Source organism: Rattus norvegicus, chromosome 10, assembly GCF_036323735.1.
Source record: "Rattus norvegicus strain BN/NHsdMcwi chromosome 10, GRCr8, whole genome shotgun sequence".
In the NCBI taxonomy this organism is placed as follows: Eukaryota; Metazoa; Chordata; class Mammalia; order Rodentia; family Muridae; genus Rattus; species Rattus norvegicus.
In genome coordinates, this window is record NC_086028.1 from 85,876,787 (window position 1) to 85,893,299 (window position 16,513).

The 16,513-nt window shown below is 47.2% G+C and overlaps 1 protein-coding gene across 1 annotated transcript; it reads left to right on the forward strand.

The window, feature by feature from the left end:
* The first annotated feature begins 17 nt into the window (after positions 1-17).
* On the forward strand, positions 18-16,295 carry Klhl10 (kelch-like family member 10). The gene is given in 5 exon segments (NM_001001510.1): positions 18-318; positions 5,076-5,565; positions 6,861-7,478; positions 15,523-15,672; positions 15,843-16,295. Coding segments are annotated over 5 exon segments (1,827 nt in total). The 5' UTR covers positions 18-124; the 3' UTR covers positions 16,218-16,295.
* Positions 16,296-16,513: the final 218 nt, after the last annotated feature.

The window sequence follows — 16,513 nt, forward strand, 5'->3', positions numbered from 1 at the left end:
TGCCTGATGGTCCCTATATGAAAGATGTAGTAGGGAAAAGGAGCGACAGCTGGCTAAAGGGGCCCCCCAGAACCCTCCCCAACACCCCAGGAGAGCAGCCTCTCTCCCCTGGTCCCAAGGTGCCATGGAGATGGAGAGCTCGGCGGCCTCCACCCGGTTCCACCAGCCTCACATGGAGAGGAAAATGAGCGCGATGACCTGTGAGATCTTCAACGAGCTCCGGCTTGAGGGCAAGCTCTGTGACGTGGTCATCAAAGTCAATGGCTTCGAGTTCAATGCCCATAAGAACATCCTCTGTAGCTGCAGTTCCTACTTTAGGTACCAGGGGAGGGAGGGGGGAGTCTAACTTAAGCCCAGGGGGGCAGAACAGGGCTCCTCCCAAGGTCTCTCCATCTGCTTCACAGTTTCCCACTTGCCGTCTGAAATGTAGGGACTCTGAAGCTCTGGGCTCCTTGTGGGCTGGCGGTGACTCCTCCTACCCAGTCGCAGCCAGGGCCAGAGTGTTGGTGTAAAATTACAAAAAAAAAACAAACCAAACCAAACCTGTCTTGTATCCCACACCAGATCCGGCACCGCAGTGCCCAAATATATCTGCTAGACATCTTCATCACAGAGAGCAAAGCGTCTCACCCGCTCTGGTCCATCCCATATCACACTGCTGATGGCTTCTCTCTGAGCCTGGCAACAATCCCTCTACCTATCTAGTTCCCGAGGCAGGTTGCCACCATGCCAGAACTATACATCTCAATTCCGTGTCGGCCTACTGTCTCCAGCCACCACATACTCTCTTGAACTTAAATCAAGAAAGGAAAGAACACGCAACACAATAAACCTCTGGTCCAATGGATAAGATATAATTTGCTCATCTAGACACACAAAACCCTGTACACATCCATCCCTTAAGACTATTCATAAAGACCTGTAAATGTGCAGAGAGGAATCTTAACACCAGCCTCCAGGTTCTCCCGGCTTCTCCTCCTCCTCTGGTCTCCTCCTCCTCCTCCCCAAAATTTTCTCCCGCCCATCCTTCCCTCTCATCCAATGACAGGCCTCGTTCTATCTTGAACCTGCCTACACCTGCATGATGACATCATCCTACACCAGAGCCTCTCCCTGTGTCCTGCTGTGTTTTAAACTGGTCCTCAGCCGGCATCTGGCAGGGCGGGTGCTTTCCCTTCAGGTCTCACCGCAACCAACTTTTAGTTGGACACCCGTGGATTTTGGACTTCAGCTGAGATGATATTAGTTCCTCTGTTGCTCCTCCTGACTCAGTCCCTGTAGAGACAACTGAAAGGAGAGAGATGGATTGAAAAGGATGGAGAGAATGAAAGGGGAGGGGATGAAAGGGAAGAGAACCCAGAGAGTATTTTCAAAAGAAAAGGAGTTGGGTTGGGTTGAAATGCTTCTAACTCAGGAAGCACCCGGGCTCTTTTGTTTATAGACTGAAACAGTCAGGGTACTTGGTGCCAGGGAGCATATGAGGAATATATTCATCTTTTGCTAAACGCTTTCTCAAGCCCAGCTTGGTGGTCTACAATCCCGTTTACCCAGCCTTGGGGGCAGGGGATATAGTTCGATGGTGGAAGGCTTGTCTAGTGCACACCGGGCTTTGGGTTCAAGCCCAAGGACTCAGACTGACCATCCTCACCAATAACAACTAACAGTGTGGAGCCTACCTAGGCGAGTTGGTGAGATTCTGTCTCAAAATAACAGTGAAGACCAAGGGGCTTGGGGAAAAAAATACAATAGCTGAGGGCTAGGCATCGTGCCACGCAGCTCTGTAATCTCTGCACTCAGGAGGCCAAGGCATGAAAATGAGTTCAAGGTCAGCCTGGAGACGTACGTTTTAGGCCACCCCGAGCTACATACAAGACTCTGTCTCAGTTACCCCATTAAGAAAACTCTTTGGTTCTTTTCTTTTTTTTTTTTTTTTTTTCGGAGCTGGGGACCGAACCCAGGGCCTTGCACTTCCTAGGCAAGCGCTCTAACCACTGAGCTAATTCCCCAACCCAAAAAACTCTTAATCCTTACCCTAAAGAAAGCTTTATTTGGTCGAGGGCCACCCCAAGGCTTGCAGATCTCATGCTTCTAAGTCCTTAAAACTTTTAGACTTGAAAAAAAAAAAAAGAATTATGTGTCTAGCCATGCCTGTGTGGGGGGATATGAAGGCTCTGGAACCGGAGTTAGGGGCAGCTCTGAACACTGGGCATGGGTGCTGGGAACTGAACTCAAGTCCTCTGCTACAGCAGTGTGTACTTCTAATCGCTGAGCCATTTCTCCAACGCCGGGTCTCAGTGATTGTTTATAGCTGGTTTGAGTTGTTCTCAAGACTGAGCTTTGTAGGTGACAACATGGTATTGTAGTGTTAAAAGGTTGGGCAGACCTGATTCTACACTCTAGGTAACGCTCCGAAAGGAGCAGCTTGGAACCCAGGCACAGTGGCTCATGCAACTGGAGAGGCTGAGGAAGAAGGATCAGTAGTTCAAGGGCAGCCTGGCCTACAGAGTGAGAATCTATCTCTTAAAAACAAACCAACAGGGGTTGGAGGTTTAGCTCCAACAAAAACCAACAAAAACAAAGCCAAAACAACGACAATGAGATAGTAAATACCTTTTTTAAAAAAACTTTGTAATTGTTCACTTATTTTATTTATGAGTATTTTGCATGCATGTATGTCTGTTTGTGCCACATACATGACACAGCCGAAGAGGCCATAAGGGGCATCGGGTCCCCTAGGACTGGCGTTACAGACTGTTGTCAGCTACCACATAGGCGTTTGGAGTAGAACCTAGTGTTCTATTGAAAAGAGACCCATCTCTCCGGCCCCAAGACGTCTAAATAGTGTAAGTTCTGCAGGCCATGTGCTCTCTGGCAACTGCTCGACTCTCCCTTTCTGTCAAGAACTGCCAAACAAGGCCAGGATGTTAGTGTCCGTCTTTAATCCTGGTACTTGGGAGGCAGAGGCTGGCAGATCTCTGTGAGTTCTAGGCCAGCATAGCCTACATGGGGAGTTCCAGGGCTACCTAGCTAAGACCCTGCCTTAAAAATGTCACAAAATGTTCTTTTAACACTCTGAGCCCTCCGTACTATTGGAATATCAAGAAAAGCCCTGTTCCCTGCGGGTAATATAATAGCAAGGGGTGGACTGGCTTTGTGCTGCATTTGGCAGAGGCTGAAGGTTGACAAGTATGGGTCCTAAAGAATTTGGTACCTAAGCCCCACTGGTCCTTAAGCCTCTTAGAAAAAAGGAAATATTCTGTTTTATTCAATACCCAGAAATGTACCCGTTCACAGGGGCGTGCCTAACACAGACTTGTGGTCATTTATCACTTATTTTCTCACTGGGGAAATGCTGGGTATTGAAAGGAAAAGACAGATGCGAATATCCTTGTTCTCGTCAAGATTATTCTTTCTCCTGTTTGTTCATTTTGTTTTGTTTTGTTTTTTGAGACAGGTTTTCTCAGTGTAGCCCTGGCTATTCTCATTCTGTAGATCAGGCTAGCCTCAAACTCTGCCTGCCTCTGCCAGTACAGAGCACTACCACCACCTGTAGTGCTGCTGCTGTTGTTCTCCCTCCCCTCCTCTCCCTCCCCCTCCTCCTCTTCTTTCTCCTCCTCCTCTTCTTCCTCCTCCTCTTCCTTCCCCTCCTCTTCTTCCTCCCCCTCCCCCTCCCCCTCTTCTTTCTCCTCCTCCTCTCCCTCCTCCTCCTCCTCTTCCTCCTCTCCCTCCTCCTCTTCTTCCTCCTCCTCTTCCTCCTCTCCCTCCTCCTCCTGTCTCTCCTCCTCTTCTTCCTCCTCCTCCTCCTCAGACTTATGTCACCATGCCCAGCCTTTTCTTTTCCTTTTGGTTTATTGAATGGTATTTCCCTCTTACCAACGAAGTCAGGGATAGGTTTTGAATGTAAGGGGGACATAAACTCTTTTAAGGACCACTCTGGTGCTCGATTGTCTGTACACATGGGAGATTTGGCAGGCAATGGGAGAAGGCAGATTTAGATTTAATTATGTGTGTACGAATGTTTTGTCTGCACATATGCTAATGCATATTACATACCTACTGCTCACAGAGGCTGGAAGACGGCTACAGATTCCCTGAAACCTGTGAGAATGGTCTGAGCCACCGTGTGGGTGCTGGGAATCCATCCCAGGTCCTCTGCAAGAGCAACAAGAACTCATTGCCGGGTCATCCTCCCTCTATCCTCTGAGGCCTGGATCTTTTTAAAGTTATCTTTTATTTTATGTGTATGAATGCTTTGTCTGTGTGTATGTATGGCACCATGCACTTGCCTGGTGCTTGCAGAAGTCAGACGACGGCATTGAAGTCTACGGGACTGGAGTTATGGATGGTTGTGAGCTGCCATGTTGGGAATAGAACTTGGGTCTAGAACAAGAAGTGCTCTTAACTGCCCAGGCAGGTCTCCAGACCAAGACTGGGCCTTGATCTTATTTTCATTCTAGAGCTCAATTTCTCCACCCTAAATCTATAAAAGAAAAAAGGGAGGTGGGCCGGGGAAATGGCTCAGTGGCTAAAGTGCTTGCTGCCCAAGCAGGAAGACCTGAGTTCAGATCCCCAGAAACCACACAAAAGCCAAGGATGGTGGCACATATTCCAGTGCAGGAAGGAAAAAGACAGGTTGACCCTGGGGGCTGCCTGGCCAGCCAGTCTAGTCAGAACAGTGAGTTCCACAGTGAGTGAGAGACCCACGTCTCAAAAGAAAAAAAACGCCATAAATATACAATACACATTGAAGACAATCAACATTGACTTATGGCTTCCATATGTGCGTGACAGGAGACCATACCTACGTGTGTGCCTGAGTGTGCATGCCTGTGCATGCATATGCATGCATGTGCATGAATGTGTGTGCATGGGTGTGTGTGCATGCATGTGCACACATACATGCACACACCTTGAAAAACGATGGCAAAGACATGGTGACTACATATCCATCACTGGGCATTACTCGGAGTGTGTCCAAGTCGTCCTCAGAAAGCAAAGGGACAAGGAGGGTGAGTGGCCTCAAAGAGGAGAATGTTCCTGTGCTAATTTCTCTCATCTTTGCTCCCCCTGCCCAGAGCTTTGTTTACAAGTGGCTGGAACAACACTGAGAAGAAGGTTTACAACATTCCTGGCATTTCCCCCGACATGATGAAGCTAATCATTGAGTATGCGTACACTCGGACCGTGCCAATCACCCCTGACAACGTGGAGAAGCTGCTGGCTGCTGCCGACCAGTTTAACATCATGGGAATTGTTAGGGGTTGCTGTGAGTTCCTCAAGTCGGAGCTGTGTCTGGATAACTGTATCGGTATCTGCAAGTTCACGGACTACTACTACTGCCCTGAGCTGAGGCAGAAGGCCTACATGTTCATCCTGCACAACTTCGAGGAGATGGTGAAGGTCTCGGCGGAGTTTCTGGAGCTCTCGGTCACTGAGCTCAAGGATATCATTGAGAAAGATGAACTCAACGTGAAGCAGGAGGACGCAGTATTTGAGGCCATTTTGAAGTGGATTTCTCACGACCCCCAAAATAGGAAGCAACATATTTCAGTTTTACTTCCTAAGGTCAAGTTTAGTTACTCTTTGCAAATGCTTAGTCGCTCATGTTTGATCCCTCTGCCCATAGGGACGGTCCCTAAGAGCCACAAAATAGGTCTCTTGCTCTCTTTGCTGATTGTAATACTGTATAGATAGGTATCCGCATTTTCTGCGGACCGTGAACTCCTTGGGGGACAGACATGCCTTAGTCCCTGGCCCTGAAAGCCCTACGTACAAAAGGCAACTCAAAGTAGGTGTGCGGTGTGAGTTTGTGGAATGGACACACGAGCGAGTAAAAAGCGCCAGGTGCACGATGGATCCCAAGGCTCTGTTGACGCTTAGCGAGGGGTGCCCCCTGCTCTTCCCCTGACTTGGCGATGTCCTCTTCCCTTGATGTTGCTAGTTCTTTCTTTAGCCAAAATCACTGCTTAGTGTGGGGAAAGCAGCAGGCGATGCCACAGAATTCCAAGGGGTCTTTCACCCCAGTGCCTTCCGATCAGCTCCCCACTCCAAGGTAGAAGCTGTCGTAGGAACTAAGTAGGCGGGGAGCCCACAGGTGTAGTTACTTAGTGCTAATTACTGCTATTTTACATGAGGAGCTATATCAATCTCTGAACAATCACACGGCTTCTTTTTTTCTAAAAGCTCTACCCAGTGGCCAAGGAACGCTATCCTCAGATGCCTTCTGTAGCTTACTTCTTTATAGGTATACAACTTCCACAAAACAAAACCATCTGAGTTGAATACACACCCTCCCACAATCCTCCCTTTTCCCCTCCCCTTCTCTCTGAGCGGGTGGGGTCCCCCTGGATATCCCCCCCCCCCAACCCCTGGCACTTAAGACTCTGTGAGTCTAGGCATTTCATCTCCCACTGAAGGCCAGACAAGGCAGCCCAGATAGAAGAACACGCATCCCACATACAGACAACAGCAGTTGGGACAGCCCCTGCTCCATTTTTAAAAAGCAAACTAAGGGGCTGGAAATGTGGCTTAGTGGGTAAGAGCATCTTCTGCTCCCTCAAAGCACCTGACTTCAATTCGTAGCACTCAGACTCTCAACTATCTACGACTCTAGCTTCGGGGATCCAATGCCCTCCTCTGCTCTCTGCCAGCCGCGCGCGCGCGCGCGCACGCACGCACACACACACACACACACACACACACACACACACACACACACACACACACACACACACACTTTAAAGGCACAAACCAAACTATTCCCAGAAACCGAAAGGCAGGTGATAAAGCAGGGTTTAAAGAGATGGGGACTTGCCGACACCCCTGCCTCACCTGAATGAATTTCTGTATTTTCTTCTTAGGTTCGCCTGGCCCTAATGCATGCTGAGTACTTCATGAATAATGTTAAGATGAATGACTATGTCAAAGACAGTGAAGAATGTAAACCAGTCATCATTAACGCCCTAAAGGCTATGTATGACCTGAACATGAACGGACCCTCCAATTCTGACTTCACCAACCCACTCACCAGGCCCCGCCTACCCTATGCCATCCTATTTGCTATTGGCGGCTGGAGTGGCGGAAGCCCCACCAATGCCATTGAGGCCTATGATGCTCGAGCAGACCGCTGGGTGAATGTCACGTGTGAGGAAGAAAGTCCTCGAGCCTACCATGGGGCAGCCTACTTGAAAGGCTATGTTTACATCATCGGGGGGTTTGATAGCGTAGACTACTTCAATAGCGTTAAGCGTTTTGACCCCGTGAAGAAAACCTGGCACCAAGTGGCCCCTATGCACTCTAGACGTTGCTATGTCAGCGTGACAGTCCTCAGCAATTTCATCTATGCCATGGGAGGGTTTGATGGCTACGTGCGTCTCAACACCGCTGAACGGTACGAGCCAGAGACCAACCAATGGACACTCATTGCCCCCATGCACGAGCAGCGGAGTGATGCGAGCGCCACAACACTCTACGGGAAGGTAAAGAACCAGGGTGGAAGGGGACGATGGATACTGTTCGTCCTTATGGGATGAGGCTAGAAGACAAAATGGCAGCACTCCCAGGTGTCTTTCAGTATCCACTGAAGATTGGATGACGGTCCCCTGTACACAGCCGCATCCAGACGCTCCAGTCTCGTATAACATGGTATGGTGTTTGCGTATAGCCTATGCACAGTTGGGTGTGGGGGCACACACCCATAAGCCTAGCACTTGGGAGGCTAAGCCAGGAAGATTGCTGTAGTTTAAGGGCAGCTCGGGCCACGCAGGAAGACCCTATCTCAAAGAAAACTTGTATACTATGCTCTCGTATACTTCAATTATCCCCAGATTACTTATAATACCTGACATTATGTAAATACTATGTTAATTGCTGTACTGTGTTTTTTGATAGCTACCAGAAACATCTGTACATTTTCCATACACATACTTACATTTTTTTTAAAAAATTAAATTTTGGGGCTGGAGAGGTGGCTCAGCGGTTAAGAGCACTGACTGCTCTTCCAGAGGTCCTGAGTTCAATTCCCAGCAACCACATGGTGGCTCACAGCCATCTGTAATGACATCTGATGCCCTCTTCTGGTGTGTCTGGAGACACTCACTCGTATACACAGACTATCTTTTAAAAATTTTTAAATTTTGGTGGGAGGGGCATGCTGAGCATATGTGGGGGTCAGAGGACAACTTGCAGGAGTAGATTCTCTCCTGTGCTTGGTGGGGCCCAGGGACAAACTCAGGTCTTCAGGTTTTGTGGCAAGAGTCATTACACACTGAACTGTCTCACTGGCAAAGTTTTTATTTGTATTAGATTTTTAAAAAATGTATTATGTGCATGAATGTTTTGCCTGCATATATACGTGTGTGTGTGTGTGTGTGTGTGTGTGTGCGTGTGTGTGTGTGTGTGTGTGCGTGTGCACCATATGCATGGCAAGTGTTCAGGGAGATCAGAAGAGGGCATCAGCTCCCCTGGAACTAGATTTATGGACAGTTGGGAACCATAGTAGCACACACTTTTAATCCCAGCACTAGGGAGGCAGAGGCAGGTGGATCTCTGAGTTTGAGGCCCGCCTCATTCACACAGTGAGTTCCAGGACAGCCAGGGCTCACACATCCTCACCCTGTCTCAAACAAACAAACAAAACCAGAAAAAGTAACAAGTGCTGTAAACCACTGAGCCATCTCTCCAGCCCCCATTAACTTATCACATCCTTTTCCCTAAGGGTTTCTAAGACATTTTGGGGGGCGGGGAGGTGGAAGGTAGGGTGCTGGAGAGATGGCTCAGTGGTTAAGAGCACTGCTGCTCTTGTAGGGGAACCCTTCAGTTCCCAGCACCCACATGAAGCAGGCAGCTCACAACTTCCAAATCCAGCTCCAGGGGACCAACATCCAACATCTTCTACTGGCTTCTGAGGGCTTCTCTCTCTCTCTCTCTCTCTCTCTCTCTCTCTCTCTCACACACACACACACACACACACACACACGCACACATCAATACTTTTTTTAAAATTTTAAAGGGGCTGAAGAGATAGCTCAGTGGTCAAGAACACTGGCTGCTCTTCCAGATGGACCCAGGTTCAAGTCCCAGCCCCCACATGGCAACTCACACCTGTCTGTAACTCCAGTTTCAAGGGATCTGACACCGTCACGCAGACATAAATGCATGAATGAACATAAAATAAAAACAAGTTTAAAAATCATTTTTGAGTGTTTTAAAAACTATGCGTGTATGTCCATGTGAAGGTATATGCACAAGAATGCAGGTGCCCAGAGGCCAGAGGCATCAGATCCCCCGGAGTAGAGTTACAAGTGGTTGTAGACTGTTAGGTGTGGGTGTTGGAGACCAAACTTAGGTTCTCTGCGAGCACAATATGTACTCTTTTTTTTTTTTTTTTTGGTTCTTTTTTTCGGAGCTGGGGACCAAACCCAGGGCCTTGCACTTCCTAGGTAAGCGCTCTACCACTGAGCTAAATCCCCAACCCCACAATATGTACTCTTAACCATTGGGCCAAGTCTCCAGTTTCATCCTCCCTCCCTCCCCCTTCTCCCTTATCCTCCCCCTCCCCCTCATTCTCTCCCTTCCCCTTTATCCTTCCCCTTCCCCCTCACTCTCCCCCCCCTTCTCATTCTCTCAACAAGATTTCCCTGTGTAGCTCTGGCTGTCCCGGAGCTCACTCTGTAGATCAGGCTGGCCTCAAACTCACAAAGATCTACCTGTCTCTGCCTCCCAAGTGCTGGGATTAAAGGTGTGTGCTACTCCATTACTGCCTGGCCTTCTCTTTCTCAACCACATTTTTATTGCGTGTGTGTGTGTGTGTGTGTGTGTGTGTATTCTGTGGTGCACATAAGGAAGTGTGAGAGGACAACTTGCAGTAGTCAGTTTCTTCCTCCCTCTATGTGTAGAGCAAGCTCCTTTACCCACTGAGCCATCTTTCTAGCCCTCCTTTCTTTCATTCTTTAATTATTTGTGTGTGTGTGTTGGGGGGGGGAGATACATGTGATACAGTACAAGTGTAGAGGTCAGAGGACAACTTCCCATCATGTCAACTCAGTGACAAGAGCTGTTGCCCATTGAGCCATCCATCTCTCGTTACCCCAATGCTTACAATACTAGTTTTCTTTTTTTTTTTTTTTTGGTTCTTTTTTTTTCGGAGCTGGGGACCGAACCCAGGGCAATACTAGTTTTCTTATTATTTTTTTAAGATTTTATTTAAGTACACTGTAGCTGTCTTCAGAGAGGGCATCTGATCCCATTACAGGTGGTTGTGAGCCACCATGTGGTTGCTGGGATTTGAACTCAGGACTCCTGGAAGAGCAGTCAGTGCTCTTAACCACTGAGCCATCTCTCCAGCCCTGCAATCTTGGTTTTAATACATGGATGTGTGGAACCTGAGGTACACAGGGCTGACTGCGCCCTTTTGCTTGTTCAAAAAAAAAAAAAAAAACCAATGTGGGGTTGGGGATTTAGCTCAGTGGTAGAGCACTTGCCTAGCAAGCACAAGGCCCTGGGTTCGGTCCCCAGCTCTGAAAAAAAAAAAAAACTGTAAAAAAAAACAATGTGCCAGGCAAGGTGGCATACACTTTAATCCCAGCACTCAGGAGGTAGAGGCAGATGGATTTCTGCAGAGCCTGAGGCAAACCTAGTCTACATAACAGTAGGACCCACAGGATAGGCTAAAAAGTGAGACTCTTAAAAAAAAAAAAACCAAACTCAAAACAACAAAACAAAACAAATACAGGGCTGGGTGTGGTAGTGCACATCTTAATCCCAGCACTCTAGAAGCAGAGGCAGGCAAATCTCTTCAGTTTGAGGCCACCCTGGTTTCTACAGTGAGGAAAGCCATCTCAAAACAAAAACAAAAGGAAACAAAATGAAACAGCACAAAAAGAGCAACTGGGAATGTAGCTCACTTGGTAGCGATCAGTTGCAAATTGAAGTCCTGGGTTCAATGGACACACTGCTGTCATCCTGGGGAGAGGAGTGTAGGAGAACCAGACATTTAAGGTAATCGTCTTTGGCTACCCAGTGAGTTTGAGGCTAACCTGGGGAAAACAAGACCTTGTCTCAAAAGGAAACAAAAATCATGTAGGTGGGGAGATGGCTTAGCTGGGAAAGTGTCTTGCCAGATTAAATCCTCAGCACACAGATTCATGCAAACACAGCTAGATGTGATGGCATTTGCTTTGTAATCTCAGTGTTGGGGCAGCAGAGACAAGCAGATCTCTATCATCCTAGGACCAACTAACCTAAGCCACTTGGCAAGTTGCAAGGCAGTTAGAGATTCTGTCTCAAAACAAACAACCCACCCCAGAAGTCCGGAAGCTGAAAGGATGACTCAGCGGCTAAGAGCACTTTTTGGTTTTGCAGAGAATCTGGGCTTAGTTATCAGCACCCACGAGGCAGCTCTCAACCATCTGTAATTCCAGTTCCAGGGGCATCTGATATCCTGTTCTGACCAGCGTATATGTGGCGCACATATAGACGAGCAAGCTTGTAATCTCAGTGCACACACACAGAGAGAGAGAGAGAGAGAGAGAGAGAGAGAGAGAAATAAACAAGCTAAAAATAAAAAGGATGGATGGGGGGTTGGAGATTTAGCTCAGTGGTAGAACAAGGCCCTGGGTTCGGTCCCCAGCTCCGGGGGAAAAAAAAAAAGGATGAATGGTACCACCCAGGTGGCTTACCATGTAAAGGAACTTACCACATAAGGAGGAACCAATTCTAAGAAGATTTTTGATCTCCAAATGTGCATAATGGCAAATGCACAGAGACACTTGTGTATGCATGTGTACACACACACATACACACACACACACACAGAGAATATACATGTTTTAAAAAAATGGATGATTCCTGAGGATTCAATGTTGTTCTCTGGCCTCCACATGCATACATACATACTGGCATCCACACACTCATTCATGTACACACACAATCTGTGCACATATAGAGAATAAGTTTAGATTGTATAGACTGGCACTAAAAATGCCCCCTAGGGGTCTGGAGTGACCTCTCTGTGGTTAAGAGCAATGGGTGCTCTTTCAGAAGACCCCAGTTAGGTTCCAGGACACACATGTTCCAGTTCCAAGGTGTGGTGGTTTGAATATGCTCTTGGTCCAGGGAGTAGCACTATTTATTAGGAGATGTGGCCTTGTTGGAGTAGGTGTGTCCTTGTTGGAAGAAGTTTGTCACTGTGGGGGATGGTAAGGAGACACTCCTCCTAACCACAGTGGGAGTCAGTCTTCTGTTTGCCCTTGGAACAAGATGTAGAACTCTCAACTCCTCCAGCGCCATGCCTGCCTGGAAGCTACCATGCTTCCTGCCTTGATGATAACAGATTGAACCTCTTAATCTGTAAGCCAGCCCCAATTAAATGTCCTTTGTAAGAGTTGCCTTGGTCATGGTGTCTGTTCCCAGCAGTAAACCCCTTAGACAGAAGTTGTTATTAGGGACTGGGGTATTGCTATGATAGGTGTGACCATGTTTTGTTTTGTTTTGTTTTGAAGAATGTGGATTTGGGGACTTTGGATTTGGAAAGCCATGGAATGCTTTAAGTGGGGCTTAGACAGTGGTGCTAAGGGGGATTTGAACTGTGTAGTCCTGCTGGCCCAAGAGGTTTCGATGGAGAAGAATGTTAGTATATGGCCTAGAGACTGTTTTTGTGATGTTTTAGTGAAGAATGTGGGTGTTTTTTGCCATTGTCTGAAGACTCTGCCTGAGGCGAAGGTGAAGAGATTTAGATTAATGGCTTTGACAAAGGAAGTCTCCAAACAGCCTGCTGTAAATTCTGTTGCATGGTTACTAAAGTTCAGTATCATGAAGAGAGTTTTAATGAAAAGGAGCAAGTTGAGAAAGGACAAATATAAAATTTGAAATAAAAATTTTCAGTAATAAAGGGGCATCAGGAGGGGAAATGGAGCTGAATTCTGTGTTCCAGAAGATAAACAGATTAAGGGAGCGGTGACCTCAGAGCAAGATCCCACCCAGCTAAGCTTACTGTTTATGCTTTTGTTCTGGATTTTGAGGAATAGTGGTCATGAAAAGCTTAAACCCAGGCATGGTGGTACAAACCTTTAATCTCAGTATTCAGGAGACGGCCATGCAGATCTCAGGGTTCAAGGCCAATCTACAGAGCAAGTTCCAGAGCAGCCAAGCTTCGGCAGTGAGGGAGTTGGACAACAGAAAGCTGGTGATAATGTAATAGAACAAGGGGGCCATGTTCCAGAGCCAGCAAGCAGCAGAACACGGCAGCTCCAGCCATGTGGCTCTGGTTTTAGAGTCAAAAATAGAAGGGACTGCTGGGATAATCGATACGGGTTAGCGGCGATTAAGAAGAGACCAGCACCACTGAGGTGAAATCTAGGAAGTGTTTCTGAGAGCACAAGAAGCTGTTTCAGAGACAGCCAAGGTTGTACCTTGTGATGCAGCTGTACTTGGTAATGTGTAAGAGTCACCCAGATGGTACAGGTTTTGAAGGTATGGAAGGGTCATGGAGAGCAGCTGAGGTTGGTTCTATGAGAGGCCAGGGAAAACCACTGGTGAAGGTGTAACTTCTGTTTCAGTTGACAGCCCAGGACTGAAGGGGTCATGCAAAGAAGTTGAGGCTTGGCACCATGGAGAGAGCCTATGCGAGGCTATTGTTGAAGCTTAGTTGTGGCAGAAGACCCCAGTGTATTGGAGATGCCAGTTCCTTGGGACGATCGCCAAGAACAGCAGCGCCAGTGGAGTGGATCAACCAGAGCCTAGAATGCTACAGAGGGCAGAGCTAGAGCAGTGACGCCAGCCAGCCCCCTGGAGGAGCTTAGGAAAATCGTGTCAGGAGTCCAGACATTGGAACCGGGAAGTTGTGAAGCTGAAGCTGATTTGGAGACCCCAAGATGTTAAAGATGCCAGAGCTGTGGGGAACCTGCTGAGGGAATCGGCTAACAGGGAGTGGAACTAGCCCAAGAGAGTGCAGTTTGTTAAACAGATGGAAAGGAGTTGGAGATCTGAAGACCGCTTTGACATCAGACATGGAGATGCAGAGTCTGGAGTCTGCCCAGCTGGGTTCCTGTCTTGCTTTGGGGATCACAGTTAAGTGATTGGATGAATCTCAGGAGAGACTTTGAACTTTGGACTTTTAACTTGGTTGAGACTGCTATGGGCTATGGGGACTTTTGAACTAAGTGTATTTTGCTATGTTTAGGTATGGTCCCCATAGACTCATGTTTAAACAAGTGTATGGGGGCCAGGGAGTGGAATGTGGTGTCTTGAATGTGGTTGGCTCAGGGAGTGGCACTATTAGGAGGTATGGTCTTGTTGGAGGAAATGTGTCCCTGTGAGGGTGAGCCAAGAGACCATTCTCCTAACTCCACGGGAGTCTTCTGTTTGTCCTTGGAACAAGATGATCTCAGCTTCTCCTCCACCACGTCTGCCTGGAAGTTGCTGTAGTTCCCTGCCTTGATAATGGATTGAACCTCTCAACCTGGAAGCCAGTCCCAATTAAATGTTGTCCTTTAGAAGAACTGTCTTGGTCATGGTCTCTGTTCACAGCAGTAAAACCCTAAGACACAAGGGACTCTAACACCCAGCCTCTGAGGACATGGCATGCATATGGTTGTATAGACAGGCATACTGGCAAAACATCCATACACATAAATCTTTTACAAGTGACCCTCTGGGGGTCTCAAATCTGACAACCTGACTTCTATCCTTGGCATCTAGGAAAGATAAGGGAGAACTATTTTTTTTTTTAAATGTTCTTTTTCTTTTTTTTTTAAGATTTATTTTATGTATATGAGTACACTGTCTCTGTCTTAGACACACCAGAAGAGGGCATCAGATCTCATTACAGATGGTTGTGAGCCACCATGTAGTTGCTGGGAATTGAAATCAGGACCTCTGGAAGAGAAGTCAGTGCTCTTAACCGCTGAGCCATCTCTCCAGCCCCGAGAACTCTACTCTTGCAAGTTGTCCTCTTACCTCCTGGCAGAGGTCCATGCATGCATCTAAATAAATGTAATTGAGAGGGGGTGGGGGAACAGAAAGCCAAGTGTGGTGATGTTGGCTTTAACTTCAAGAGGCTGAGGCAGTGAGGCCAGCCTGGTCTACATGGTGAAAAACTGAGAGAGGGGTTGGTGAGATGGGTCAGTGGTTAAGAGCACTGACTTATTCTCCCAGAAGCCCTTCGTTCAATTACAAGCACCCACATGGCAGCTCATGACTATCTGTAACCCTAATCCCAAGGGGTCTCACACCCTTTTCTGGCCTTCACTGACCCTGCACACATGTGATGCACAGAAATAACTTTAAGCAAAACACCCATACACATAAAAATAACATGCAAGTTGTTCCTGATCATGTCTACCAGCTATCTGCAGCTTGGACCCTGCAACAGGCTAAGCTTTGGGCTGGGACAGCTACTATGTCCTGTTCCCGTCCTTAGAAGATAGCTCTCTAAGTTAAAAAACCAAAAATGCCTTCCCCAACATGCACCTGTCTTGTGTACTCCCCAGTATAATTTAGCAATCCTGAATTCTCTCTACACAGGTCTACATATGTGGTGGGTTTAATGGAAATGAATGCCTGTTTACAGCAGAAGTGTACAACACCGAGAGCAATCAATGGACAGTCATTGCACCCATGAGGAGCAGGAGGAGTGGAATAGGTGTAATTGCTTACGGGGAACATGTATACGCAGTGAGTTTTTATTGTACAATGATAAAGTGGCACCCTTAGATTCTTCTAATAGCCTACCACTGGCAAGCATTTGACAAAGAGGCATAGTGTCACTGGTCCTCCCCACAAGGGCTTCCTCGGTGAACAGAGCAGCGGATAGCAGTCAACCTTGTTTCTTTTGCTCTTCACAGGTAGGTGGCTTTGATGGAGCCAATCGACTGAGAAGTGCAGAAGCCTACAGTCCAGTGGCTAATACTTGGCGCACAATCCCCACTATGTTTAACCCTCGTAGCAATTTTGGGATCGAGGTAGTGGACGACCTCTTGTTTGTGGTGGGTGGCTTTAATGGCTTTACCACCACCTTTAATGTTGAGTGCTATGATGAAAAGACCGATGAGTGGTATGACGCTCATGACATGAGCATATACCGCAGTGCTCTGAGCTGCTGCGTGGTACCAGGGCTAGCCAATGTTGGGGAGTATGCAGCTAGACGGGACAACTTCACGGGATTAGCACTGCGAGATGAAGTAAAGTATTCCGCTTCGACAAGTACCCTACCTGTATGAGCCTCTTCATTTAGCTAATAAAAAGTCTAAGCAATAAGAATTAATTCTTTTTTTAAATAAATGCAGTGTTTAAACTTGTAAGAGTACTGGAAAATGTTCAACTTAAGGGAAGCAAGGGTTGGACGAACGAGGGAGTAAGGAAGGTGATTACATTCAACAGTGGATAAATAAGAAAAGAACCACACAGTACAAAACCAGCTCTAAAGAAATACGTTTATTGAAAACTTACATTTAAACAATTAGTAACTTGAACATGAGCAAGATAGCTTCAGGAACATAAAACATAATATCTTAGA